Source organism: Coloeus monedula, assembly GCF_965178545.1.
Source record: "Coloeus monedula genome assembly, chromosome: 2".
Lineage (NCBI taxonomy): Eukaryota > Metazoa > Chordata > Aves > Passeriformes > Corvidae > Coloeus > Coloeus monedula.
The window spans coordinates 48116558-48144461 of NC_138782.1; the positions used below are offsets into that span (position 1 = coordinate 48116558).

Sequence of the window (27904 nt, forward strand, 5' to 3'; positions counted from 1 at the left end):
AGGAATTTTACAAGTATCTACACAGCCTTAGATGATGAAGGTCAAAATCTGACAGACCTCTCTTCTACCCTACAGTGTAAACATACCACAGTATAAATAAATTCTCAGCACACTGCAAGGCATTGCCATTTATTTTACAGTCTTTAGCATGCTGTTCCTCAATCTTATTTTACTTTCACTTGTGTAACCTCAGCTTCATATCTAGTAACACAGTGAGCTCTCAGAAATCCCTCCTAATGAGGCCAAGTTTGCAGTACTTGAAGATTTGGTATAAGCAAACTTTGAATTTGTTTTTATCTAAAATGACAGTGGCGTAAACAAACTAATCACAAATCCTAACCCCCATTGCTGTCCCTGTCCCTGCACAGATGAGGGCGACAGCACAGAACCTGCTGCAGCAAGACTTACCAGCTGGCCTGGTGCTGAGCACAACTCTCCCCAGGAGCCTGCTATGGCCCTATACTGAGTCAAAGCAGTAGTGCTTTAATTTACAAAAGACAGGCTAGTTGGCATTCTTATGTGCATTTATTAATTACAAGTAGGTCTTTGACTTTATATAAAAAGGATTTTTTTATCTTGAACATTTTGGTTTTTGTCAGATCACCATCTATACTATAGAAAATGAATAGTATCAGTCCACTTGTAATTATCAAAAGGGATGTGCAAATATTGTTATACTTTAGTTGAAACCCAGCATTAAAAGGTATCTTAATATTTCTTATTGTTCCAGAAATGAATCCAAATGTACACTTTTCCATGATCATTATACACTACCCTGTTTTCCAAGGCAAGTCCATCATCCTTCCTCACATCTACATGGATCTCCACATAGTTCCTTTAATCTCCAGAGCTCTCCCAGTTCCTGGGGAGAGTACTGGGGGGAAGATAGCATGCCACTCTCACATGTCTTCTCACACAACCAGAGACCATCCTGTTAAGAGAGAGAACCATTTCAATAGCTTTTCTTAGAATTTAGTCTCCAACAATCTTCACTTCCAAGAATCAGGTGTTTATTGTTTCTAGCAATAAATATTGCACACAAAGGTCCCCAACTGATCTCCTAGACCTATTCAGAGAACTTGGGGGGAGGGATGGGGTCTGCAGGTGGTTTGTGGCAGTTTTGTGGTTTTTCTTTTAAATACATCTTTAAAAGATTCTTTCCTCTGGATTTTAATTCAATGGTTATTTCAATTTCTTTTTAAAGAAAAGAACATTTCTCCTATTTTATGCTATGTGGAACAGCAGGCATGTTCCTCTTTCTGTAAGATCAGACAATTTCTTCAGACTTACTTGATATCGCTTGGGTCCTACAGCTGCCATCCAGATGCCCATGCTCACATCTTCACCCTGAGATGACACATTAAAATAAAAAATGCAGATATTAGCACCGAGAAAGCCTAAAGCGTGACTGTGACCTGGAATAAGTTGCCTCATCTACCAGCAGTAAAGAATGGTAACTACAAAAACCTACACCAGACTACTGCAGAGGTGTTAAAATAATCCTCACAGCTTTTCCATGGTAATACACGGTTCTTACAAAAACAGAGGACAAAAAACAAGATTACAGCTCCAGAGATTCTCAGTCCAAAACATCTGTGCTTTAACTTAGAACAGACACTAAGCATAGCAACCAAAAACATGGCAAAAGCCTGCATTAGCCAGGAGCACCCAACACTAACACCTGAGCAATGTTCTTTCTGACTCAGCCAGTACATGCTGTTCCCCAGACCAGTTTAAAAAAAAGAAAAACTGAACTAATCTTTATTACCTGGTACGTTTTTAATCTTTCAGAGTTGCTTGCCAGCCACTGTACAATGTCTTTGGAGATGACATAGCCAGACCCACAAGCAAAGGCTGGATATGCAGGACTTGGATACTCCAGTTCTTGCCATTTCCCAGTTCGATCAACTGCCCAATTTAGTCTGAAACTGAAGACCGTGTTAGACATGAGATGTTTATAGAGAGTCCTCTGTGCAACCTATGAACACTGCTAACAACTGAAGCAACGTTGATAACAAAGTAAGATTGAGAGGAAGAAGTAGGTGATCCTAATTATAGTTCCTAGTCTTATTTCTCTAGGGCACACATCTAATTGAACACAAAGCTAAAATTGTAACTGTTGTTTTGCCTCAATGTTGGATAATAAGAGAAAGTTCTCAGAATAGAAACAAAAGCAACATTGACAGTCAGGTCTTCAACATGTGCACCTTGCTGCTGGGTTTTGAACCAAGTAAGCACATGCATCCTTACCTATTTTGTAATAGGCACATCTGTATCCTGCTAATTAACCCCTTTGGTTAATCAACATGACACAATGTCAGTGCCTCCAGCAGGGATGCAGACAGCAATGTCATGCAACCCATTTTCCTGTTAAAAGTAGTGGCTGCTTAAAAATCAGGAAGCAATATGTACCTTCTCTCAGCTGTTTTCCAAATGAAGCTTAACAAAGGAGATGTTCAAAGGCTGCCATCACTGAATTACAAAAAGCCCTTCCTGGCAGTAGTGTTCTCTAAGGGAGGCTTTATTCACTACTAGAGGGCTGCAGGAAGCAGTCTCTGTCCGCACAGTCTCTCCACACGCTCCCAGCATGGCCGAGCTCGCTGCTGCACCATGCGGCACTATGGACCCTGCCGAGTGAGGCAGTGAGAAGCATCCTGCTTTTCCTGTTTGGGAACAAGCTGCTCTTGCACCCCCCTGGCCTCACAAATACTTCATGCACTCACAGAGAGCTAAGAGACATAACTGTGTCAATGCAGCAGGGTCTCCCCGATTTACAAAGAGATTCAGCATTGCAGCTTTCAGTTGTGAGCACAAGCAGCTGAAAGCTTCAGTGAGCTACTAAGAATTGTCACCTCAGACAACAGCCCTGAAAGGGAGGAATTACAGTTGAGTGGCAGATATGTTATCAGATTCTGCACATTCTCAGCTGAAGCTGACATGTTAAAGCACCAAGTAAATAAAAGTCTCATCTGATACCTGAATTCACTTTAGACTTGGTATCTTCCACTCCATTGAATCACAGCACGAAGGGTTCAACCCCCTCCAGACTGAGAAGCATCTGCTTTGATAATCATTTTATACTTCCATGGTTATTTTAGCATTTTGTTCCCTACATGTCACACTTGCCCGACCTGAAGACTGTGACTGTTAGAGAATTTACAATCAAAGATGTCACTCCTACAGATCTTTGAGATAATCACAAGATAACCAACTATTTCACACACTTGACCACACACTTTATTAAATCACGTTATGAGTAAGCAACAGGCAGGACCAGATTTGTGAAGCAAAGCAGCAAAGGCCTGTTTTTCTTCAATAAGCAGATGGCAACAGGAAGGCACATTGTGCCCTTATGCTATAGTGAATGCTATAGTAGCATAGAGTGTCTGCTATATTGGATGTCATACCAGAGCTGTGATGCATTCCATGGATGGAAGGGAAGATATGGGCTATTTTGATCCCCCTGGTTATTCACAAGTGTAATACAGGCTGGGAAAGTTCACTCGAAAATTCGTTAATCACACCTACCATTTCAAACAGCAGCAGAAATGGGCAGCCTGAAGTTCACAGATGTTAAAATAAAGTGCAGACCATAACAGAAATTTTGTTTCTCCTGTTTACCCCACTTCCTCAAGCCCACCAGAAAAATCACAGTGACATCACAAAAAGTAGTATTTATAGTTCTGTAGTATGTACTTTCCTTTAAACTTCATTGTATTGCTGGAAAATTCTTATTTACTTAAGTACCAGGACAAAGATGTCTATAACACATTTTAAAACCACACAAGATATTCAGCAAGTTTAACTCATTGTAAGGGCATACTTAGGAAAGTTATTGTAAAGGACTGATTTCTGTATTCTGAGATTCAAAGTTCTAAGTCATCCAGAAGTTCTGCTTTTTACAACTGGCTTCCCTAGGCATGGGAGGGGAACCCACATGAAAACAGACTTAAATCACTAAACCATTTACTAAAGAAATGGTATCTATCTCTTAAAGATAACTTAAAAAAACAACTTACTTTCCCCACCAAATGTTTGGCCTGTCCAATTTTTTCTGCATTATCCTGTTAAAAACAGCTTCCAAATCAATGTAGCAGTCATCATCCGTCTTCAGCAACAAGTCAAAACTCGTTGATTCAACTGTCCTGTAGCCAGAAAGAAAAGTGATGAGATGCTGAGCTGCACACCACCAACTATAGACAGCAGGCTCTGCAAGGGGTTTTTGGGATGCAGGGGGAGAAGCAAGAGGGAAGGAATGTCTTTCCTACCCTTGACTTTTAAATGTTTTCTCTATCAACGAAGGCTGACTGCTTGTCTTTCAGAAAGGAGATGCAGTATCCTATGATGATGTTACAACATGGACTTGTATATGAGTGGAAGAAAACAAATTTGAAGTTTTGTTCTCCAGGACAGATTGTGGATTTACTAATGAAACCATCTTAAGCAATATTGACCTCAGAAGGATATGAATCCCTGATGCTGATGGCAGCACAGTTGTTAAAAGCCACTGGCTCCACGTCAGTAGCCTACTTTCAGGATGAGACAGTCAGTTCAAGGGCAATGAGAAGGTTGTAGGTGGTAAAAAACATTTGTGGAAACAACTCTGTACTTACTCTTTCTCTGTAAATGCACCCTTCAAATATGAAAAATGTTATCTTTACCTGTCTGAAATAGTTGAATGTGACATGCATAAAATAACCAAAAAAGCTTAAAATTCTAGGGATCATCACTGAGTTGGTTATGAACGTTTTTAAGGGTAACTTCTCATAACAAGAAAGGCATTTTTTAAAGCCTTTTATTACTAAATCTTGAAAAATTGCTAATCTGTAAGAAATGATCACAAAGATCTATGTCTTGACATGAAAACCTCCTTTTTGAACTGAAAGCATGGTTCAGTTTTTCAGTTACATTCATAGCCATGAAATTTGTGAAGTAAGTGCATAATCTTGCAAGCAACTAAACTGAATTTTGGTTAAATTACAACTGTCAGTTATATTTCTTACTCCACAGCAGCATCAATTAACTGAAACAGTTGTGTCAGAGTAATGGAAATCATTGCAAATTAGGGGTAGTAACTTACTAGATTCACCACAGACAGTGCATTACACTAAGAAAATTCTTCCTTTCAACCTTCTGTCCCCCCTGTACACAAGCTTCCCATCCTTCCCCTCCACTCAGCACTGGTGTGGCCCCATCTAGACCACAGTGTGCAGTCTTAGACTCCTCAGTACAAGAGGAACACGGCCATACGGGGTGGGGAGTCCAGCAAAGGGCCATCAAGATGATTATGGGATTGGAGCATCTCTCCAGTGAGGAAAGGTGAGAGAGCTGGGACTGGTCAGCCTGAAGATGAGAAGGCTCAGGGGGAGCTCATCAATGACACCTGAAGGGAAGAGTGTAAAGAGATGGAGCCAGGCTCTTTTCAGTGGTGTCCACTGACAGGACAAGAGGCAATGGCCACAAACTGAAACACTAAGTATACAAACTGGCCAAAAGTCATCCTTTAAAATACTAAAACTGCTAGTTTTCAGTTAGAGACAAATGAAATGAAATTACAAGGAGGAATGAAAATTTTCACACCTGGACTCTTAGAGCAGAAGCCTGTCTTGCCAGCTCATGCTGATTTGAGGCACCAAGGGTCAACATTCAAAACACTATAGGCACTCCTATTTGACTCACTACATGCACCCAAAATTGTGAGAGAGAAATACAACTAAATGAAGTAAATCACATAAGGCAAGTATTTCATGGAACCTATCAAATAACATAATCTCCTGGATCATCTTGCACTACAAACAGCACCATTCCTGTGAGAAAATAAGAAAATACTTTCACCTTACCATCGGTAGAAGTTCAGCAGTTTGGAGGGAACATTTCTGTAAGTGTCAATCACATCTACAAAAACAATGTCATCATAGGTACTGCTTTCTTCCTTCAATAAAGCATCTTCTTTTTCAAGGTTTTTTATGTGACTTGTAAACCTTTCTGGGCGAGTATGGAGGCTTTTTAAAAGAGCATCACCTTCTGAAAGAAGCAGCACCCATTATTAAACAAAGATGCATATCTACATATTATTTGACATTTCTCTTGGATCATACAGGGCACATTGACCAAATGAATGTGAAGAATTAATTTTAATTAATGGGGTTATGAAAATCCTGCAATTAATTTTAGAATTTCTACAAAATGGTAAAAGTTGCAGAACAACAAAGAAATATATTTTTGTATAAGGTCTGACACTAAAAGTTTAAAGTAAAAAAGTATTCTCTTCCTTTTCAGTAATAAAAGAATTCAACTTTTTAAGGCTCCTTAATATAAAGAGCAGTCTGGGACTTCACTATTACTCTTATCTGTAGAGTAAAAAGGCTATTGTCAATTACTTCTAAGCATATGCATCTAGCATAAAAAAGTAAACACAGAAACAAACAAACAATCCTATGCTAAATATAATCAAATAGGCATTGCTTTGATGTAGCACAGATGGTCCCTGCTGAGCCACATCATATACCTGCAGGTAAAAGCAAAAAATATATTGCAGATAAGGAGGTAGTTTGTGGTACTGAAGAAGAGTTTGACAAACAAGATGGAAGGGCTTTAGCACACACCTCAATTCAGGCTCCTACACAAATGACAAGACAACAGGACAGCCCAATTATATCTACCAGGCTTAACTACAAAAACACAGGAATAACACTCAAAGTCACTGCTTATGTTGGCTATAATGGACCAGTAAGAACACATCGACTCCAGCACTAGGTGGCCAAAATCTTAGAAACTGGAAAGGGCTCCTATAAAATCTCTGAACATTCTGCTGAAATAGGTGTAAAAGAGCAACAAGAGGGATGGAAACTGTCCATAATAAACATGGTGATATAGTACCTCTAACTGCAGCAGAACTGGAAAAAATGAAAAATATCAGGGAAAGATTTCATTGTATGACTTTTTAAAACTTGATTTTGGGTAACAAAAAAACCAAGAAGAGAGTCTAGATAAAAAGACAAAAGGAGGCAAATCAACTGGAGTGGCTCACAAACAGCAAGCAAAAGAAACCACATCAGGACATTATCTTTAGGCATAGAAAAGCCAGGAAGAAATTGCTTCTACTAAAAGAAAACCTAGGATGAGTAAGTTCATGGAGACAGCACAAATTATACTCAGAAATATAATTTAAATTACCTGTTTTGCCATAACATCAAATGTCATGCTATGTTTTGTGGACTTACCTTGAATAGTGTAGATAAAACCACCTGCTATTCCCTCCACACCTTCTGTGAGTTCATGTGGCAGTGACCCTTCCCCTGCCTGTTAGGAACAGATTAATAGAAAGTAACAGATTAATTCATCTCTCATTATTGATGTGTTTTCCCTATGATTTTAAGGTGTGAAGTTTTCTAGCAATTAACAATGAAATTAATTTAAAGCTCTGCTGGTTTAGGTACCTGCATAATCAAAGCATCATAGAACATCCTGAGTTGGAAGGGACCCACCACAATTATTGAAGTCCAGCTCCTGGTCCTGCACAGGACCACCCCAAGAACCACACAATGTGCCATGAAACACTAAAACTAAGGTTTTTAACTACCGCTTTGTGGTATTTTTTTAAGTCTCACCCAAAACTAGCAGTACCACTGAAACTTTCAGAAAACTAGTTTCAAAGTTGACAGCAAAATGTAAAGTTATTCTGGCTAAATTATGACAACACAGGATGTTTAGGCAAGCAACAATTTGACATGAAAAGAGACACACTACCAAAAAAGCAAATAACCAGACTTAATCCCATCAGTTGGGATTTTAGCACAGGATTTTTGACCCTCATTTGGCTTCACATCTGACAAAAAAAATGAGAGCTTTACTCCCCTCAAAATAAAATGCCACTTACAAGCATGATTTTTTTGCTAGAAGGCAAAGCAAAACTTCTCTTCTGAGACAAAAGGAGAAGCCCAACTGAATTCATGATTTACACAGAGAAACAGAAGAAAGTAAAATGCTAAATTCTCAACATTTATAGGAAAAACAGAAACATGGTGGAAAGGAAGGTGAGGGGACTCACTGTAATGACTCTGAAAACACCTCCTCCATCATTCACCATCACTTTATGAAGGTTTCTTGAAACCAGGCCCTGAAGATCCTGGCTCTCCCACACAATGGTACCTTCAAAACTCTGGTAAAAGAGCAAAACACTGTTATGCAGGTATACAAAGACTTCAAATAATGAAAGTCAAACAGTTTGGGCTTTTAAAAATTATTTTAAAATAGTCAACTTCACACAAGATTTAGCTAGAGTGCACAACATAAATGTTTTACTTACACTTCAATAAAAATAAGTTACACATAAAAGAAACACACTCGTGAAACTCAGTAACACGTAATGACGCTTTTAAGACTAATCATGAATATATTAAACTTTTAACAGAAGCCTAGTATAACAGGCTTTGGCTTTCTGAAATCATCAAAATAGCATTTAAAGGTGACCTGAAGTGAATTTTAAAAAACCAAATAAAAAATCCTGCATTACAAAGAGAATACGTTAAAACAGATTTGAAAACAAGCTCAGCTTTTATAGTTATCTGCCAAACAGAGATCAGAGAGTCAATCCTGACACCAGCAAAACTCAAAGGAAAATATGGCCACCTTTATCCCAGTAAAGGTGTCACAAGCTACTGTAGGAGTCACAGAATTCTGACCTCACATCTTGGCTGATAAGGAAGAAAAAGACAAGTGAATAATTTTAAAATTTTCTGGTTTAACTGTTCAATTAGGCTATGCCACTCCATGATTTACATATATGTGTGTGAGTGTGTGTGTGTAAATTCCTGCATTTAAAAGTACTTCATCTCAACTTTAAACTGAAGACCCCTGAGAACATGCAAAGGAACAGTTGTACAGGTAAACGTATTGGTAGAATTTTATTTTTAAAAAATTTTAAAGCAGTTTCTCCTTTATGGCAGAGTAGGGTTGTTATACTCCTGACTCCTAGATAAGCACATTCCATTTTGTCTCTCCCAGTTTCACAGGAAACACACTGGTTGTTAGCGTGGGCGTTGGAACAGAAAAACAACTTGTTTGTAGATGCATCCCCGTTGCTGTAGGAAGTCTGTTCACTTATACCAACCTCTCATCTCTTCCCCATTTTAGCTTCCTTGTACACTAGAAACCTTCTCCAAAAATTCTCCAGTTACTGAAACACTATAAAGTCTAGATTAGAGTTCAGCTTAATTTTTGCTTTCCTCTAGAAGTAGTTCTGAACATCTGCAGCAGTCTCAGTATTTAATAACAGCTGTGTGTGTATTTCAGAAGTCTCTCATCTATTATTTAAAATGCCAGCTTTATAATCTAATAATGGAGCTAGCCAGTGTTTATTCAAGCCTGACTCCCATGCTCAATACCTTCCTGTTGTTTCACAGAATCATAGAATAAGCTGAATTAGAAGGGGCCCATTAGGATCATCCTGTCCAACCCCTGGCACAGCACCATTCCCAAATCCTACCATGTGCCTGAGAGCATTGTCCAAATTCTTCTTGAGCTCTTGGCTTGGTGCTGTGACCACTTCCCTGGGGAACCTGTTCCAGTGCCCAACCACCCTTTGGGTGATGAACCTTTTCCTAAACCAGCCTAAACCTCCCCTGACACAACTTCAGGCCATTCCCTCGGGTCCTGTCCCTGGTCACCAGAGAGAAGAGATCAGTGCCTGCCCTTCCCCTCATGAGGAAGCTGTAACTGCAATGAGGCCTCCCCTCAGTCTCCTCCAGGCTGAACAGAACAAGTGACCTCAGCTGCTCCTCATACAGCTTCCCCTCAAGGGCCTTCACCATCTTCAGTGCCCTCCTTGGGATACCTTCTAACAGTTTAATGTCTTTCTTTTATTGTGGCACCCAAAACTGCCCCCAGCACTCGAGGTGAGGCTGCCCCAGTGCAGAGCAGAGCGGGACAATCCCCTCCCTTGCCCGGCTGGCGATGCTGAGCCTGATGCAGCATCATGGCTGGCCCTCCTGGCTGCCAGGGCACTGCTGACTCATACTCAGCTTTCTGTTGTTTGTTTAATTATTTCTCAGTTATCAAAACAAATGGGCCATTATTAAGACTTTTTTTAGTGGCTCAATTTCTCTGTTTACAGTGACTGTCATCTCCCATTCCAATGTTTTTGCTGTAGGGACTGGGCTCTAATCGCACTTCAGTGCCCTGTTTACAGACTCAACCTTTGGTAAGTTGTTTAGTGAGTAGAAGAGTCCTTTAGGAGCAAGAAAGTCCTTTCATGCCTCAGCAAGCAGAAACATTACAATTCTCACCACTATTACTGACTTCAAACGTACCAAGAGTCTTAATCAGTTATTACCAGTGAACCTCAGTGTAAGGTGTCCTAAAACTGCAAACTATCATTATTTTCCAGGTTGAAAGACTTGTAAGCAAATTTTCTAATGACTTTAGCCTTCAGCTATTCTTACTCCAAGTCACTTAATGAAAGCTGAGGTCTGAAAATGCTTAAAGCAAGAACATTAGTGGCACACCTGAGACTACATCATCTGTTTTTCCCCATTTAAATTCCAGCCTTGTTGCTGCCAGAGTGCAGTGGCATTTACAGTGAATACCGAACAGGTGTACTGACATAATGCAGCCCTGCCAAACTCCTTCCCTAATGTTCAACAGTGCTGTGCTTTTTGTTCCTCTAACTACTTCCCATTAGTAATACAGAGTACATGCAGTAGAGTCCCATCTCCATGCAAGGGGCCCATGGCTTTTTGACAAAATAAGTGCATTGCTAAGACTTGTCTGTAAGGGCCCCTTGTGTATTTTTGTTATCTGCTAGCGTTTCTGCTGTTCGGAGCCTTCAGTCGTTCCAAAGCTGAATGATCGATTCTGTCTCTCACAATCTGGCCTGCCAGATGCTTATTCTAACGCTGCATTTCCTTTCCTTTCCCCAAGACAAGCAGAAAGAGCAGCACTTCAGCTGGAAGATGAATGAAGCTCTTCAGCAGTCTGTACAATCCATTACTTCAAGGTGGAAAGACAGAGAATAGATGCTGTCTCAGAAACCATCCTATGACAATTTAATAGTTCACTAAATTTAGTGCTCTCAGACAAGTAGACAGGAACACGTGGGCATTGCCATCTCTTCTGAATCATCGTGTATGCTTCAGCATCCTGAGCATCACAGGAAATTACATGCTGTGCATAAGCCCTATTAATCTACATTAGAAACATCGTGTTACCCTGTAAGCATTCGATGCATGACACACATCAGATTAAGGAAGCCCACACAAAGAAATATATGAATACTAATATCCTCTCTCTCAAGGAAACACTCCCCATCTGCCTCTCAGGAAAACTGCAACCATTTATAGCAAAATTACAACTGCCTAGAATTTCAGCATCTCGAAACAAAGTCTTACAGGGAAAAGGCTCACATGATAGACGACCAAATTACTGGGTAACCAATACTCTTTTTAAAAATGTAAAATAAACCCCTAATCATTTTAGTATGAAATTAGATTGTCAAAACATATGCACAAAATACTGCAAGTGGTCTGCTCACGTGGAAGGTCTCCTGCCAGCATACCAACTTGTACAGTATTCAGTAAACACTGTCTAAGATGATAAACCAATCAGCCAGCTGCAGATTCCCCTTAAAATGAACAGGTTTCCAAATGCATTCATTATTATAGAGCCAGGGGAATAAACTGGCCCAAATTGTCCTCTCTTTCCTCTTCAGTCTTCTCTTGCTTCATTCTTTCATAACACAATTTCTTGAATAATAAAACAACCCAGACCTAAAGACAACTTACAGACATAGCAGCAAGAGTCCAGGAAAATATTTAAATGAAGGGAAACTGTCTAAAATGGTAGCTGATATATCTAGTGAGAGATCACTGGTCCACTCAGAACAATTCCTTGTACCTGGGAGGGTCTGCTAACTAGGATTCTCCTTCTGAGTCAGACTGTATTCATTAAACCTTCACTGTAACAACATCAGGGTATTTTCCTATGATATTCTGTTCTTTTTGTGTTTAATCTTTTTGTGTTCCCTCCTAGGCAGTCACAAGTAGGTTTGACATCCCTGTATCAAAACCAAATAATACTGTCATTGCAAATGTAATATACAATATCTTGATGTTATGTCCAAGACATCAGATGTAGAAACCTCTTTTCCAGCTGTTCCCTAGAAACCTGTGCCATCCTCCCCTCCCTAACTTGCTGATAATGTCTGATAAAGCAGAAAAGGGAGAAAGAAGCATCCCATTTACTGGTAAACTCTCCCACAGGAAGGAAGCAGGTACAGTTTTCAATCAGAAACAGAAAGGTTTTCTGCAGTTGCTACTATTTGACAATGTAATTTTTTATCAATTTGTATTTTCCAGGCTTTTGCTTTATAACTACTCATGATAATAAGATGCTTTGAAATAAATACTGGATTTCAGCACAGCCCTGCAACTACCTACCCATTCTGTGAACTAACATTCTAGAGGTTTTCACTTGCCCTTTTCAGCCTCAAGCAAAGGCCAGTTTTATCAGTCAGTCTGTCCAGATGACTTAAAAGAACTGCTGGCAGTTCTGACGCTGCACATACCTCTGGCAAAATAAACTGCTCTACTGGCTTGTACCACAATCTGTTCACCTGCACTCCACAGCTTGGTGGACTAAAGCGAGCACTGAAGATTGCTTCCTGAGAACAACAGAGAAAAAAATCAAAATTTAAAAAACCAAAACACACATTAGAAGTGCTACTGTACTACATATGCCATCAAAGGGCTCTTAGATAATAACAAATTACAAAAAGATGCTGCATTGCCAAATTCCAATCTTTAGAAAACAGTCTCCAAGCTCTCTTATGATACTAATTTTTCTCCTTCACTGGAAGTAAAAAGTTAATGCAGATAAAATTATTAGACATTGAACACGTAGGAATTCTACCATTTAGAAAACATAAACTTGATTACAGTATAACTTTATTTTTATTATGGCTATTGTAAACCAGACTCTTTGGAAGTTCATCATGAAAGTCATATATACAATTCTTTCAACTGTAGCATAGGCAGAAGTTTTGAAATTGGCCTATCAAGTTATTGATATCTTATTGAGATAAATGCAATATATTAAATGCAACAATCATGCTCAAAATTTTTTTTCCCTCCAAAGCACAAAGCTATTCTATCAAACCCATAACAGCTTGGGACTGGAGAAATTATCAGTGAAGTCTGATTATTACCAGTAAATAATACCAGTTTCTAGAAACCTTAAAATGTCTTGGCAGAAGACAGACAAGAAAAAATAACAGCTGTCCAGCATCTCTGCTTGAAGACACCAAATCTATGCTTCTGTACATGTGTTTTAAATATATTCGACAGTTTATTCTTTATTCCTTATATTTTTCCTTCCTATCAATATTCAGAACCTCAAATACGAACAAAAAATTGTGCATTGGAATTAGATGTAAGTGCTCTTTCGTAACAGCATCCAGATTAACTCATAGCACTTTGTAAATTTCATCTTTTCCTCATCCAGGATGCGTGTGTGTGTACATATACGACAATTTAAAATGCAACAGAAGAAAAATGTAATTCTTATGCTTGTCAGTTAAATACTTCTCTTCTAACTCACCAACACAGCATGTCACTTTCTGTAAGAACTTAATCCACAAAAACGAGACAACATGCTTTCAAAAGATAACTACAATACACTACCTCATGTTCTGCCTGGTACAGTTTTACAGTGATGTTCCTCTGGAATCCCACCCCATCGGCCTCATAAAATACCCCAAGACTGGTAATGACAATGGGGTAAAGTACACGGAAGTTCACACTGACGATTCTGTCTTCAGACAGCACAGAAGGTATGTCCTCAGGGAGACTGAATGCTTCAATTTCCTGATTCAAAACTGTATGAAAAGGAAAGGACAGAGGTAAGGTGAGAAAAGTTCATAGTTCCTGAACTGGATACACACAAAACACACTGCATACATGCAAAGCATTCTGGTTAATTAGGATGGCTCACAAGAGCACAAGGATAATCAAACACTGGAGTAAAAGAAAATACAATGGGCTGCAGACTGCAGCAGGAAAAATTTCAATGATACAGCAATCTGCAGGCTAATAGCAATTGCAACTCAATGCCTACATATCCACAAGGAAAAGACTAGAAACACAATAAATCCACAGCAGGAAGACAAAAATGCTATTTGACTGCATGAATACCTGTATATTAGCATAATAAAATAATTATTCATGTACCAAAATGGCATACAGCTCCACTTAATTCAGCAGCCTGCTTTTTGGAGTTATTGCCTACCTAAACCCTGAGGTACCATTTATACTTAGGAACAGGGGATGTTGCCATTCAGAAAGAAAGCAACAGAAGTTACATTTTGTGTTGAATCATGGCTCAGGTGCCCAGCAGTCCTCAGTTAACTCGCATTAAAGAAAAAAAATGAAATAAAAACCAAAAGGTGACAGGAAAAATTTACCATTTTAGTTAGGAATTTTTGTATGGCACTTAATTTTTTCACCCACTTAACATTTCTTAATTGTTTTCTCTCTAAAGCAGAATCTGAAAAACCTATCAGCCAGACTTGCTTAGAGAATTCACTTTGTCACCAGAGAAGTCCACCTGACAAGACTCTGTCACCTTGCCACTTTCTTCACATTTGCCAATGACCTATGCCAGGTCATTCTGTCTCTCTCCAATTTCATTTAACACACAGATCAAGTAAAAATCTATGTTATATGGGAGAGACTGTCTGACACAAGGAAAATGCAAATCCATTAGAAGCCAATGGCCTCCTCTTCACATGCCCAAATATCTCTCCCTTCCTTGCCTGCACATGGTACTTATAGGAAGGTTATCCAACAAGTTCTAGGAGGCATTTGTTTTCAAGACTGGCTGTCTCAATTAAACTCCCCAAACTACTTTCAGAAAAGATGACTAGAATTTTTAAAAGTTGACTTCTATACCTGGGTTACTGATGTTCAGAAGTTTGCAGGAGTAGGGGTCTTCTCTGTCCTTCACTGGCACAGCACAACCATGCGCACCTATTATAAACTTCACAAGGACACTAAAATAATTTGGTTTTATTAACACCAGTTCTCTTCCCTCCTCCCTCCCTCTTCAATAAACTTAATTTTATCATCATGGCCTGTCTTTCACAGGGTTAAGATTTTGAACCCCTTAAAAATAAGCAATAACAGTCTGTATGCAGAGCAACCATGTGAAGCCCCCCATAGGAGCTCAATTCCAAAGCCACATTAACATTTTCCATCTCATTATGAGGTCGAAGGAAGATTGGCAGCTAGAAATGAGATTCAAGACAGCCAGCATACTAAACAGAAAAAAGACCTATGGCAACACTGAAGGATCCCAAAGACCTGCCCTTCCTGGCCTGGGTTTGTTACTTAATTCAAGATTGTTTAAATACTATGCATTCAAATGTCAGTGACAAAATAGTAAGAAAAAAAGACACACAGCATCAAAGGAGGAACAAGGACTCCAGGCTATCTGTTATAATTAAATGTTTCAACTTTGGGTTGTAGCAAAACAAGAGGTTCCTCTGCAGCTCCAGTCATGGTTATTCCATAGCTGGGAGACATCCAGTATTACAAGGAGCAGGGATCCACCTTAACCTATCTTTTCACCTAGCAGCTAAATGTCCTCCCAGAACTCCATATAAGCTATGAAAGGTCACAACTGTAGATGACTGAAGTGGCTATGCTGCACTCTAGGCTGCATGCTGACACCAAATCTGTGAAACAGCAAAATGCTTTCAGTGCAAGGCAGGTACCAAGGTGTGAGGATGGCAGCGTTTCCAGGGATGAACTGCAGCAGAGCTTCTCAGAAAAAACAGACCTGTCTGTACACAGACCTGTCAGGTCTATGCAAGCAATGAGGGAGGGCCACCCACACTGCAGCAGTTTGGTGCACCTGGTTCAGCAGGAAATAAACCTGAACTTTACAGTTGAGGCTGTTGCAAGAGCTTTCATGGTTCTCTCACCATATGCAATCCTGCCTGTTTTCAAGTATCCTGGATTAGAGAGCATTTCAAGTTGCATACCATACATTGCAACACAAAAAAGAGAAAGGCTTATACGTCACTAATGAACAGTGGCAAGTAATTGCAAAAGCAAACAGCAGTGTATAAAAGGTAGTTACAGCCCAAGAAGTATTCTTATATACTGTTAAACAGACTTTAAAAAATCTATCAGAGTACAAGATGATCAAAAACAAAGAAAGAAACAAACTAGGAAATACTTTAAAAGAAAAATTATTAAATCAAGATATTTCAGCATTACATTCCTCACCCCCTGCCACCCAGGCCCAAATTACAGAGCAGCAGAGGTTACCGTTGGTTCAGGGCAGGATGTTGTTTCAGGTGCTTGAACCACGTGTTCCTTATAACACTGCGTAGTTCATGGTTGTGTCGAGCCGACAAAACTCCTACAATAACATCATAATGTTTCAGCTTCCACTGAGGAAAGGACAGTGGACCTAAAAGTAGAAAGTGACAAATATTTACTTTATGAACTTATTACCACAAGCCTGAGTTGCAGCATTAATTAAAATTCCAGCCTTCCAGTACTTAAAGGGGGCTTACAAAAAGGAGGGGAAGCAACTTTTTACAACGCAGATAGTGATAGGACAAGGGGAAAAGGTTTTAAACTAAAATAGGGGAGATTGAGATTGGATGTTGGGAAGAAATTCTTTACTCAGAGGGTGGTGAAACACTGGCAAAGGTTGCCCAGAGAAGTTGTGGCTGACTCAGCCCAGGAAGTGTTCAAGGTCAGATAGGATGGGGCTTTGAGAAACCTGGTCTGGCAGGAGTTGTCCCTGCCCATGGCAGGAGAGTTGGAATTAGGTGATCTTTAAGGTCCCTTCAACCCAAACCATTCTGGAATTCTGTGATTAAAGGACATCTCAAAAGCAAGAGAACTAAAACACTAAAAGCAAGCAGCAGACTTACGTTTGCATTCTTGGTTTGGGATCAGAGAAACATTTTCAATATGCCAAAACCTTCACTAACAAACCCATTTTCCCCCTTCTTTCTAAAGCTGCTGGACCACCTTTCTGCCTCACCATTCCAGCATGGGATCTGAAGGCTTATTGTTTATAACCTTTTGAAGTTAGAAAGTTTTGAAGTGGTTTTGAACACCACTCTGCCTTCACACAGGGTGTTACATCTCTACACAGGGGAATGCTCCAGCTTTATTCAAAGCTGATTGCCATTGCCAATACTTGTAATCCAGGATTTAGCTTGTGCTGTTTTAATTTAGAGATCATGAAACCTGGATTTGATTTCAAGCAGGATTATGACCAGATAAGAGACCTGAGAAGCTCTGATTTAGAGCCTGTAAACAGTCAGGCAAGTAGCTAAAGTGAATTTGCTTAGTTTAATCTATCAGACATCCTAGAGTTAAGACAGATTTACATTTAGTTTTAGCAAAGGATTGCTTCCTTTTTATCTCACTGGTTTTTTCATTGGGCTGAAGATAAAGAAAACAAATGTAAGTGTGAGTGCACTTTAAACTACTGCATATAGCATAGACAAGATTTTTTAGAATCTAATTAAGAGACCAAAAACACTGCCAAGTCTGTATTGTGAACTCCCACTAGAAAAGCTGAATTATTATCCAGACTCTACCTTCCGTACCAGCATCCCCTTTCTCCACTTTGAAGCTGAATAGATGGTTCTTTTACACTGCTCACTAACCTAGGACTTCACAGCATCTGCCACAAAAACTGCTGTGCCAAATCCCACCAGACATCCATCCAGCCTTATATCCCACTGTCAGTGTTCAGCATGCAGGGGAGAGGCCTTAGCCTGCCTCTGTTCCATGCTGATCAACATCAAGATTTCAGAACTTTTTTGTTGTTGTTGTTCTTTAGGGCTACTGAAAATACCCCTGACTCCCAAAGCCAAATAAAATTGGAATTGATTCTCAGAACAAGGCAAGAGCAGAAAAACTACAGAGAGATGTTTCCACAAGAAAACCCTTCCCAGTCTATTTCCCACTAAATACTTTAGTTCTAAGCATGCAAACACTGATTTTCTATAAGAAGGTTACATTCCACCATTATTTAAATAAATCTGTACTGAAAACAGCTACAAGGTTATCAATGACTTAAACTGAACATTAATCTACTAAGAGAAGTTTCTATCAGTTTAGGCTCACAACGACTTAAAACCCCAAGCAATGAGCCAATAGTTCCATTCCTCATTTTTGCACTGAAATCAACTGTTGCACTATTACAACAACCATAACTGAATTGGTGGTGAGGTTTAGGAATATGATTTGTTTGCTACAGAGCAGCAAACCCAGTGCCCTATATAACATGTGAAGAAACTTGTACGTCAAACACACTGTTTAATGGAAATACCAATTTTGTTTTCCTTTATGCTGGTAAACACCATTTATCCAGAGGCACTATATGCCCTCATAGGTCATTACATAGCCAAGAATCACCAGCTCTCCAAGACACCAGAGATACATGAGACAGACATATGTTTATAAGACTACAACACTATAGCAAATTCCTGTGTAGTTACATAATTCCTTCTTCCACTTCCCTTTTTTTCCCTTGTTCTTCTTCCATCCTTAGTTTATTCTTTGGCCCTAACTCCAAGCCTTCCAGTATAAACTTCATAGGTCTAATATGCTTGTAGACTGCAGATGAGGTACTGCTTACACAGACTTCTTTTTTAAAATATCACTTTTAATTAGAAGTAGAACCATTTCATTCAATCAAAAGTAAAGAAAAATAAAATTAAGGGCACAAATCTATGGGGTGACTTGACTCAGAATAGCATAAGTTAGCTTGAATGAATTTAAAAAAACCCAACTAAAAATAAGATACTCAAATCAAATATACATACTTTTAATTAGTTTATATTTTAAAATGAGTGAAGCTTTTCCTTATGAACCATCCACATGGGAACAATGTTAATGTAACAGATGCTTCAGAATTAATATCCTATTGCTTTTAGAACACCATGACAGTGTTCTATATTCAGAAGATTGTCTTCTCTGTCCCAAGAGTTATGTCATTTTACTTTTAAAACCACTGAAAATGAAAAAAAAAGAAAGCTTACTTTGACAAAAACATTTTTTTTTGCTTGCTAGTAAAGAATTCTACTTCCATTGGAAAAGTAGGAATAATGCTAAAATTTCAGGAAAATAGATTCATGTGTGTCTCTCTGAACTCGCACTATTAAAAAAAAAGAGAGATAAAGTGAGAGGTACAGGGAAAAAATACTAAGGCTACTATTAATTTATAAAGATAATTCTTATGTGCATAATTCTGATATGTGCATAAATACTCTCTGATGCAGCATAATTTAAGAGAAAACATTGCTGACCTCAAAGCCAATAGTGACAATTTAGACAAGCAATCGATACTTGCCACTGAGGACCAAAGCTATTTATCTGACATTCTATTTTTGTGCACTTTTAGGTGAAAATTTTAAGTGTTGGTAATAGGCTTGAAAAATACACACCATGTAATATCATACTATATCATATCATATCATATCGCTCACTCTTACCTGGAACTGCTTGTGCAAGATAATTAAGTCTTTAAATTTTCTGATTTCAAAGACAAGAAAAAACTGTAAATCTTGTCGTTTGTGAAGGGGGTGAAAAAAAAGAAAAAAGCTACATACCACATTCCATGATAAACCCGAAAAGTGCTATGGACCAAAGGTTTTGGAGAAGGAGAGGAAGGAAAGGAAGGCTTGCAGTCCAAAGGTCACACTACCACTACCTGCCTTGCTTTTGAATTCTTACTGACTCAAAGCTGCACCTCGGTTGCATTACTTAGCCCAAGACTTGTCAGGAGAACCTGAGACAATACACAAAGCCTACCTGTTAATCCACAGCAAAAACTACAAAAACATGAAAGCAAGCAGCCCTCCCTCAGCTGCTGAGATCCATTTAATTCCATAGAGCAGCTGTAAGGAGTGCTTCTGCCAGCTCTAAGTCTACTAAGTCCAGTCTGCCAGAACCTTGTGCCACATTGTTTATGGTAAGCTCCTACTGAAGCTTTCTTGGGCTGTGGTATTTGTAAGGACAGGCTTCCACACAATTCTCTGACATCTGACCATACATCTACTTTTACTGGTACAGGTCTTCCCTCAGTATGAGCTTCAGGAAGCTTTCACAGGATTCTCAGTCACCAATTTTCATGAAACTTGCTGAAAGCGCTCGTCTTTGGGGCCTCCACCTGTCTGTCAAGCTTGACTGAGAACTACCAACAGATCAAAGTTTGGGAGAGATACAGGAAAAAATAAACAAGTGCATATGTAGAGTGCAAAGCTGTGCCTTTGGAACAGATGGCTAAAGATGCAGAGGTGTGCCTCCGGCTGAGCTGGCCATGGAAAGAGGTCACTGCTGACAGGCAGTCTGCTGACCCTACTCAGATTTTAACCACCTCAGCAGCAGTCAACAGGTCTTGAAGTTTTTCAAAATCCCAAACTACAAAGAGGAACATGCATCTCTTCTTCCCATGAGATTGCTCCTCAATAAAATGTCAAATTAGGCAGTTAATTATATTTGCTTCATCATAAGGAGATGAAAAGAGAGATCATTTAGCTTGATTCTGTCAACAAACACAGTCTTGCTGCACATATCTCTGTTGATGAGTCTCCAATCAACTACTAAATTTGCCAGCCATTTTCAGTGAAATTTGGCATAATATGCAGTCCACAAAGTGATTAAAAGTTGATTTCATGCAACTGGAGTGGACAAAGACTCATCATTAGTGTCTGCACTGAGAAACACAGCAGTGTGTGCTTACTTGTAATATCAGGCACCAGAGCACCTCCACGGGAAAACTGCTAAAATAAGTGAGCTCCACAGAAGGCTGGGCTCTGTATCGTCTGCTACCAATGCAGCTTTTCTCTCTTTTTTTTTTTTTTCCTGAATAAATAAATGAATGGAACTAAGTAGGCCAAGCAGAAGTTATTTAGAATATTCTCAACTAATCCACTTCATAACACTAAAAAGAAACAACACTGCTCCAAAATAAAAAATCCTACACATTCTAGGTTTTTATCTCTGCCTGTTCCTGTGACTTTCCTGGGGTTTAACACTTTTTTCTTCTCTGCTGCTTTGTGAAAGATCCAAACAAACACAAAGGAAGGAATTAACTGAATATAAAGATTTGTATTCCCAGAATGCTGACACACACAGAAAAAGAACAAACCAAAGACCAAAAGCAGCTCTTTCCCCCTTTAATCTACTTCACCCAAAGTAATCTGCTACAGCTCACCTGCATTACATGTTTTGCTGCAAGCAGAGCTACATGACCTCCCTGCAGCACCTACTTTACACCAGGCTAGAAGATGTGCACCCCTGGTTTCTGCAGGAGAACAGTACTCTGTGAGGCAGACAAGCTTTTAGAAAAGGTTTACAAATTCAAAGAACAAAACCTCCGCAAGCAGAGGTTTCTGTTTGTTTTACATCAACAGCATGCCCCAAAAGAAATAGAACAGCAGAGTCCTTCTGAATTGGCAAATGGCAGTAGTAATAGTGGTGGGGTGATGATACCCTAAACACCTTAATTATGTAATACTTGCACATTTCTAGACAAAACTGGGAACAATGGCCAAAGCATCAGAAGCAAAGTCAGAAGAAACAAAAGCAAAGCCTTTTCCCAACACAGAAACTGATGCCTCCTTTTCTTTTTTTATTTTGTGGAGGGAAGGGGTGGGGATGTGGCAGGGCAGGGGAAGCAGAGCATAGCACCTTTATCTGTTGAAAGTTGGCTACCAATCCCTGCTGCCATGGGACAAAAGCCTGACCCCAGGGAAGGCCACTTGATCTCTTCTGGCTGTTCTATCCAGTAGGCAATTAAGAGGATAACTGTTGAAAACCTTAATTCAGCCAACTCTGGAAGAACTGGTCCTCTTTGCCCCCTGCTCCAGTGCCAAAATACAAAAAAGCAATTCCAGTGCCACTCATTAGTAGTTTGCAATGTCTCAGACATCAGTCCACAGAATAACTGAAAACCCAAAAAAATCCCAATTCCTTTGGAAAATACCATCAGCTTATTTGTGTATTCTTTGTCAATTATTTTGTGGCCATCAAAGGTTAGGGGATTGTTTTATGTTGGGGGTGGCCCATGCATGAAAAACAATGTTATAATAAGATCTTAGAGATGAAGGGTGGGAGACAAAGCATTTTAGGCAGAACTGCACATCTACTGCCAATGCCAAACCTGACCTGCTGAGTTTCTATGCCCAAGGCCACCAGTCTGTAAGTCTTTACATGTCTAGAAAAGATGAAATAACTTTGGGACCAAGCGTGCTACTCCCTGACAGATAGGACTACCAGATTTCAGACAACATCCTTTCTTAAGAAAGTCCCATGTTTTAGCAAAACTTCTCATTACAGAGCACCTCATAGGTTGTTCCCATATTTTGGTTCCACTAGGCCAGTGCCTGAAGAAGTACATGCTGAGCCACAGGACAACAGATGGCACACAAGCCGACTCTAGAAAACGGTGGGTTTTAATCTGTTGCATAATTGTTCACTAGTAGAAGATTGACTCTAGCAAAACCAAAAGGGCCAATTTTTAGCTGCCACACACCCCCAGAAATGTAACAGGAATAACGACTTAAAGGGCATTAGCATCAGCCAAGCAGCAGAAGATTACACAGAATGTGTGGGGCTTTCTGATTAGGCACTGTAGCTGAAGCCCTACAGTGAGTAACTTCCTACTCAATAAGATTTGTGCCATCAATTAAAACACACAATTAGCAATGAATCCACCTGGAGTGCTAAAAGCAGGTCTGTCTGTTCCTTCTCAAGTTTCTGAGGTCATTTTATAATTAGCATTTATCTAAGACTTTTACAAAAAAGTAACTAAAGCTTCCTACTCACAAACTTCCTTTGGATAGCACTTGTTTGTAACCAGTTAGACAAGGATTTCAATTAAACCTATAAGCATGTTCTTGCACAAATCTGTTCAGAAGCGTGAATTATAGTCTCATTAACTGATGAACAAAAACAAAGCAGGAAGCCACCAAAGTCAGGACAGTAAAACAAAGGCCTCTGGTCTCAGGATTGAGCATATTTATTTTTTTCCAATTACTGAGTACTGCCTACAAGAAGTGTACTCTATCTTCTGTGACACCAAGGTAAATGTGATCATGAACATGGAGAAAGTCTGAATACTGCACAACTGAGGGCCAAGAAAGCAGGCACACTACAGGCCTTTAACAAGGGGTAGTTAAAAGGAAGACTTATTACAGAAGGTACTTCCAATACAGGAAGAAAAGCAGATTAAATAAGTGAAGACTGGAACACTGTTTACATTTAAAGCCATCTGACCAATAGATAACAAAAACTAACTGTTTTCCAGAAATAGAAAGCCTATTTTCCTCTAGAAGTTAGAAGTACCTGAAGTGCTCAACTTAAGAAAGCAAAGGTTTAAAACAGACACCTTTGACATCTGTGGTTACATGCTGAAGGTGTACCTGAAGGAGGAGAAAGACCCTTTTGACTGAAAAGCTTAAGAATTAAAGGGCATAAACTAGTTGCAAGTAAGCTTAGGCTAGAAATGAGAACATATTTTTAATCAGGACAACAAGCTTCTGGAACAGCCTCTTCCTATGACTGCCAGGAAAATCCAAGCAAACAGACACAAAGCCACCTCAAGCCTTCACTAAATAATGTAGGCTGCCCACCTGCCATTTTACAACAGAGATCAGGAGTTGTTTTAAAGAAATAGTAAGCAGAATTGATGGCTGGGCATGTCTATTCCAATCTTGTGTTAGTGATTTAATGAAGCCAAGGTAAATAATATGGTAAATAACGAAGTCAAGTGAGTTGGCTGCACGGTGCTTAGTTGTGAGCTCAGGTTAAATCCAGGTGACACCTGTTTTTGCTACTACCTTTGACTGTGAATCTTTAAGCAACCTAAACCACTCATATGTGACAAATTGGCATATTTGACTGGATGGCAAATAGAAGCACAGATTACTTAGGAAAGCATGGAATAAGTCCAAGTTCCAAATTCTCAGAAGAATGGGGCTGTGTTAACTGGCATGATTGTACAGCTGCGAAAGGACAGCTAAAGGTGGCTGGGGCCAGATAAAGGATGGAAAAGGAATTATTTGCAAAATGCTAGGTAGCTGGTTAGAAGTTGCTTATCAAGATGGCAAGAATAACAATAAAAGGGTACAATAACTAAGGGAAGAAGTAAAACTCCTAAAGGCAACTGAATTAATACTGTCTTTGAAAACAGAGCAGCTGCAAAATCAGTTAAAGGAAGAAAACAAGAAAAAGAAGTTGGAGGAAAACATCAGATTTATGTTTATGTGGGCTCTCCATCCTCCTGACATTGTACAGATTAGGAGCTTAATTGTATTCCCTGAAGAATGGGATGGGAACATACGGGATGATCCTGATGACAGCAAACTGAGGAAAGCTGATTCTTTGTTTCCCTCAGATTCCTCTGAATATGAGCCCAGACCCATCACTAAAGCAAAATACATTCTCATTCCTGTTGGCCCTCAACAACTGATAAAATTCCACACAGATACAGGAGCACAAATTTCACTATTAATGCAACAGGATGCTGAGAAGCTGGGTGTACACTTGAACAGCACAGAGTTAAAACCACTGCAGTGAATGGAGCAAATGTTATTAGCCAGACCACAAAAGTTAATTTAAGGCTCTGGGCGAGAAGTGAATGTTGTCTACTTGCTTTGCAGCGAAAGATCATGACGGAACTACTTTGGGTTTGGATATTTTGAATATCCAAGCCTGGTGCCTGATGGTCAGCAGTGTGTGGTCCTTTGGTTCAAATCTTGCCCCTAAACCTGGGGTACAGTGCATGTACTTTGTGCAGTCCTGGCACTCCTGATCCAAAGATTACCAGTGTACCGCAATGCCCGATTCCTGCTGTGGCATGAAATGGAAATTCTGGGGTAACAGCAGAGTTAGAAAAACAGCACATTATTTCCAGAACCCACTGTACAATTCACCCACTTGGTCAGTCTGAAAACTGGATGGGAGGTGGCATCTAGCAATTGATTATCAGCTCTTAAATGCCAACATGGCCCCACTAAGAGCTGCAGTACACGATATTGCAATTTCAACAGCTACAAGGAGCCACACACTGTGGGCAGCAGTGCCAGGTGTGACAGATGTGTCCTTTATGGTCGGTCCCCTTGCAGGAGGATAAAAAGAAACTTCCTTTTACTTGGGAAGGTTCACAATATACCTATAACAGACTTCCACAGGGGTATAAACATTCACCCACAATTGCTCATCCCATGTTTGCTGAACTTTCACAGACAGTCTCACTCCCTCAGAATGTGAAACTGTACAGATCTATAGGTGATATTCTAATTAGAGGAAATTCCCTTGAAAAGGTGGGGCAAGTGGCGGCAGCAGCGCAGCAAGCACTATACAAAGCAGAAGTTGAGATAGCACCTGAAAAACGTCAGGGACCAAGTAGAGAATTAAAGTTTTTGAGCACTTGGTGGACAGGGAGTACTGTGGTGATTCCTCCATCAATCTTAAGAAAAACAGAACATTTGCAAATGCCCCATTCTAAAAAGGAGTAACAGAAGCTTATGGATACTTCAAGGTACTGGAGGAAACACATACCTGGATTTCCTATCATTTCTCACCCACTGTACTCACTAATAGGAAAGGAAAAACACTTTGTAAATGTTAAATTAGTCATTGATTAACTGCTGCTAAATCATTTAGATATAAACCATTGATCAAGTTGGAGATCAAGACTGAACTTAGCTACACCTAAGCTCCATTAGGAGCTTGGAAAGCAAGGGGATCTGCCCTGAACCTTGTGACTCAACCAGAGTCAACCCTTACACCTTTGAGTCTTTGGTCTCTGTGTAAATCATTCTAAATGAATTCTAACTGGAGTTTCCTTAGGATGTTTCATCCTTGTAGTAAACAACAGGGAGACCTTGACACCCAAGTTTGTTAAGTTGCTCTTCTACAAATTTGTGTTACTCCTACTTTTGCTAATATCTTTAACAGTGATTATTTAAGTGACCTAAACCACTCATTCACACCAACACCAACTGAGAAACTGCCGGATTTTCTTTAGAAACGTTTGTTAGGGGAAAACACATTTATGTGGGAAAGGTCATCACGAGATTTCACATTGCCACTTCTAACTCCAAATTAATGCTCTGAAGCAACCCCATGAAAGATGAACAAAACCAACCAGGCAATTCAAACGCACATCAGGCTAGAAGTTCAACAATTAGAATTCCCATACTTTTATCATTCAAGTGTGACCACTGCTGATTTGATATGCAAGTGCCAGAATACACAGAGACACCCATACAACTTGCAGCCTACAGACTGTGCAAATGCACTGACCCTGCTTCTTGCATATTTGCATTATTAATTGCCACTGGAAATCAGCACTCCTGTTTTCTCACAGTTGTGCACACCCTGCACAGGGAACAGGCACCAGTCGCAGAGTGCGGCTCCATTAGTGAACAGGCTACTGGGTCACTAAACACTCCTAAGCACATCCCAAGTCAAAAAAAACACCATTACGTGTTCACGTGCAGTATTTTTTAATATTGTCAAACAGCACCTGTGGGCAGCTGACAAAAATTTCTGTTCCAACAAAAGCCCGTTTCCTCCAGGCAGGAAGATTTGTGGCCTGAAAACTACACCTCATTTTACAAGGAGCACAAGGTAAGCCCTCGGGGGTCGGATTTCACTTGTGTTGGATCATACCCGGTCCTATGAATAGCTTCTTGAAGCACAGGGGTTTTAAAGACCGCTGAGGCAAACACAGTGCAGCGCGAAGAGCTATTCCTAGGACCGGGAATGACGCGACACGAGCGAGATCGGTGGGAATTCCTTCCCCACGTGCCTCGGTGGGAGCGGGAGGGCACGCGTGGCGCAGGAGGCGCTCGGAAGCGGGAGCTGCTGCTCTGCACCCGCGGCAGCCCCGCACCGCGACCGCGCTCGGTGCCTCCTGTCCGGGCGGCGCAGCCTGCGCTGCTCTCCGCCGCTCCACGGTACGAGACGCTCGCTCCCTCCCTATGAACCCCGCGGGCACTCCGGCCGCTGCTCCCGCTGCCCGGGCACAGCATCCCCCCTCGCCTCCCGCCGCCCTTACCTCGGCCCCACCAGCGCCCTGACCCGCCAGCCCCGACCTCTCCTCGCCTGGGGAAAGAGGGTGGAGGAGCCCAGCCCGCCCGGACACCCCGCGCATCCCCCGGCGCCCGCCCCTCTCCTACCTGCCGGGTGGCTCCCGGGGCAGCTCAGCAGCAGCCAGACGTGCAGCGCGACCCCGACCACACAGGGGCACAGCAGCACCAGCCAGTTTCGCATTGGCCGCCGCAGCCGCCGGCCCCTTCCCGTCCGCGCCGGCCTCTCCCAGCGGCGCCGGGGCGACGGCCCGGCTCGGCCGCCCGCGGCTCCTCCCCGCTCGGCCGGGCCGGGCTCGGTTGCCCCGCGGCCGCCGGGAGCTGCAGTCCCGCCCCGGCCCGGGCGGGCGGCGGCGGCGCGGGCGGCGGCGGCGGCCGCCTACAGCCCCCACAATGCCGCGGGGCGCCGAGGGAGCGCGGCGGCTCCGCGCGTCTCACACGGCGCGGGGCGCGGAAGAGGGACCGGCGGCGGCGGCGGCGCGTCCGCCTCACGGACTGCGCCTCGCCGAGAGCGCTCGGCTGCCCCCGGCTGCGGGGAAACCCTCCCTGGGTAATCGTTATTCGATAATCCGCTGAATGCCCCTCTCGAAAGTCGTTGCGTTAGGAACAAAATAGCTTTCCAGAACAATCCTTTGCTAGTCCAGTAAAGAGGAGAGAGCGCTTCGCCTTGGCAAAGACCTGCTACGGCGCTCGCAAACTGTTTGTGGAGTATTTTATTCCAGCAAATAACATGTCCATTGCCTGAAATTCTGGGGGGTGCTAGGCAATCAAAGT

The 27904-nt window shown here is 41.0% G+C and overlaps 1 protein-coding gene across 1 annotated transcript; it reads right to left on the bottom strand.

Annotated features, from left to right (window-relative positions):
- Window positions 1–506: 506 nt before the first annotated feature.
- Window positions 507–27405, bottom strand: B3GALNT2 (beta-1,3-N-acetylgalactosaminyltransferase 2). The gene is made up of 12 exons (XM_082300796.1): window positions 27221–27405; window positions 16326–16470; window positions 14943–15043; window positions 13677–13870; window positions 12563–12658; window positions 8051–8161; window positions 7224–7302; window positions 5841–6024; window positions 4020–4145; window positions 1769–1928; window positions 1291–1347; window positions 507–931 (listed from the first exon to the last, which is right to left on the bottom strand). The coding sequence occupies exons 1-12, from the start codon at window positions 27312–27314 to the stop codon at window positions 797–799; spliced, it is 1482 nt and encodes a 493-aa protein (XP_082156922.1). The 5' UTR covers window positions 27315–27405; the 3' UTR covers window positions 507–796.
- Window positions 27406–27904: the final 499 nt, after the last annotated feature.

What these genes read in the sequence shown, in the direction of transcription:
- B3GALNT2 (XM_082300796.1), bottom strand. Translation starts at nt 27,314, where the DNA reads ATGCGAAACTGGCTGGTGCTGCTGTGCCCCTGTGTGGTCGGGGTCGCG. An exon ending in CATCCTGCCCTGAACCAACG is followed by an intron (nt 15,044 to 16,325) that starts GTAACCTCTGCT and finishes AAATTATTTTAG; the next exon opens with TGTCCTTGTGAAGTTTATAA. An exon ending in GTGTTTTCAGAGTCATTACA is followed by an intron (nt 7,303 to 8,050) that starts GTGAGTCCCCTC and finishes TGTTCCTAACAG; the next exon opens with GCAGGGGAAGGGTCACTGCC.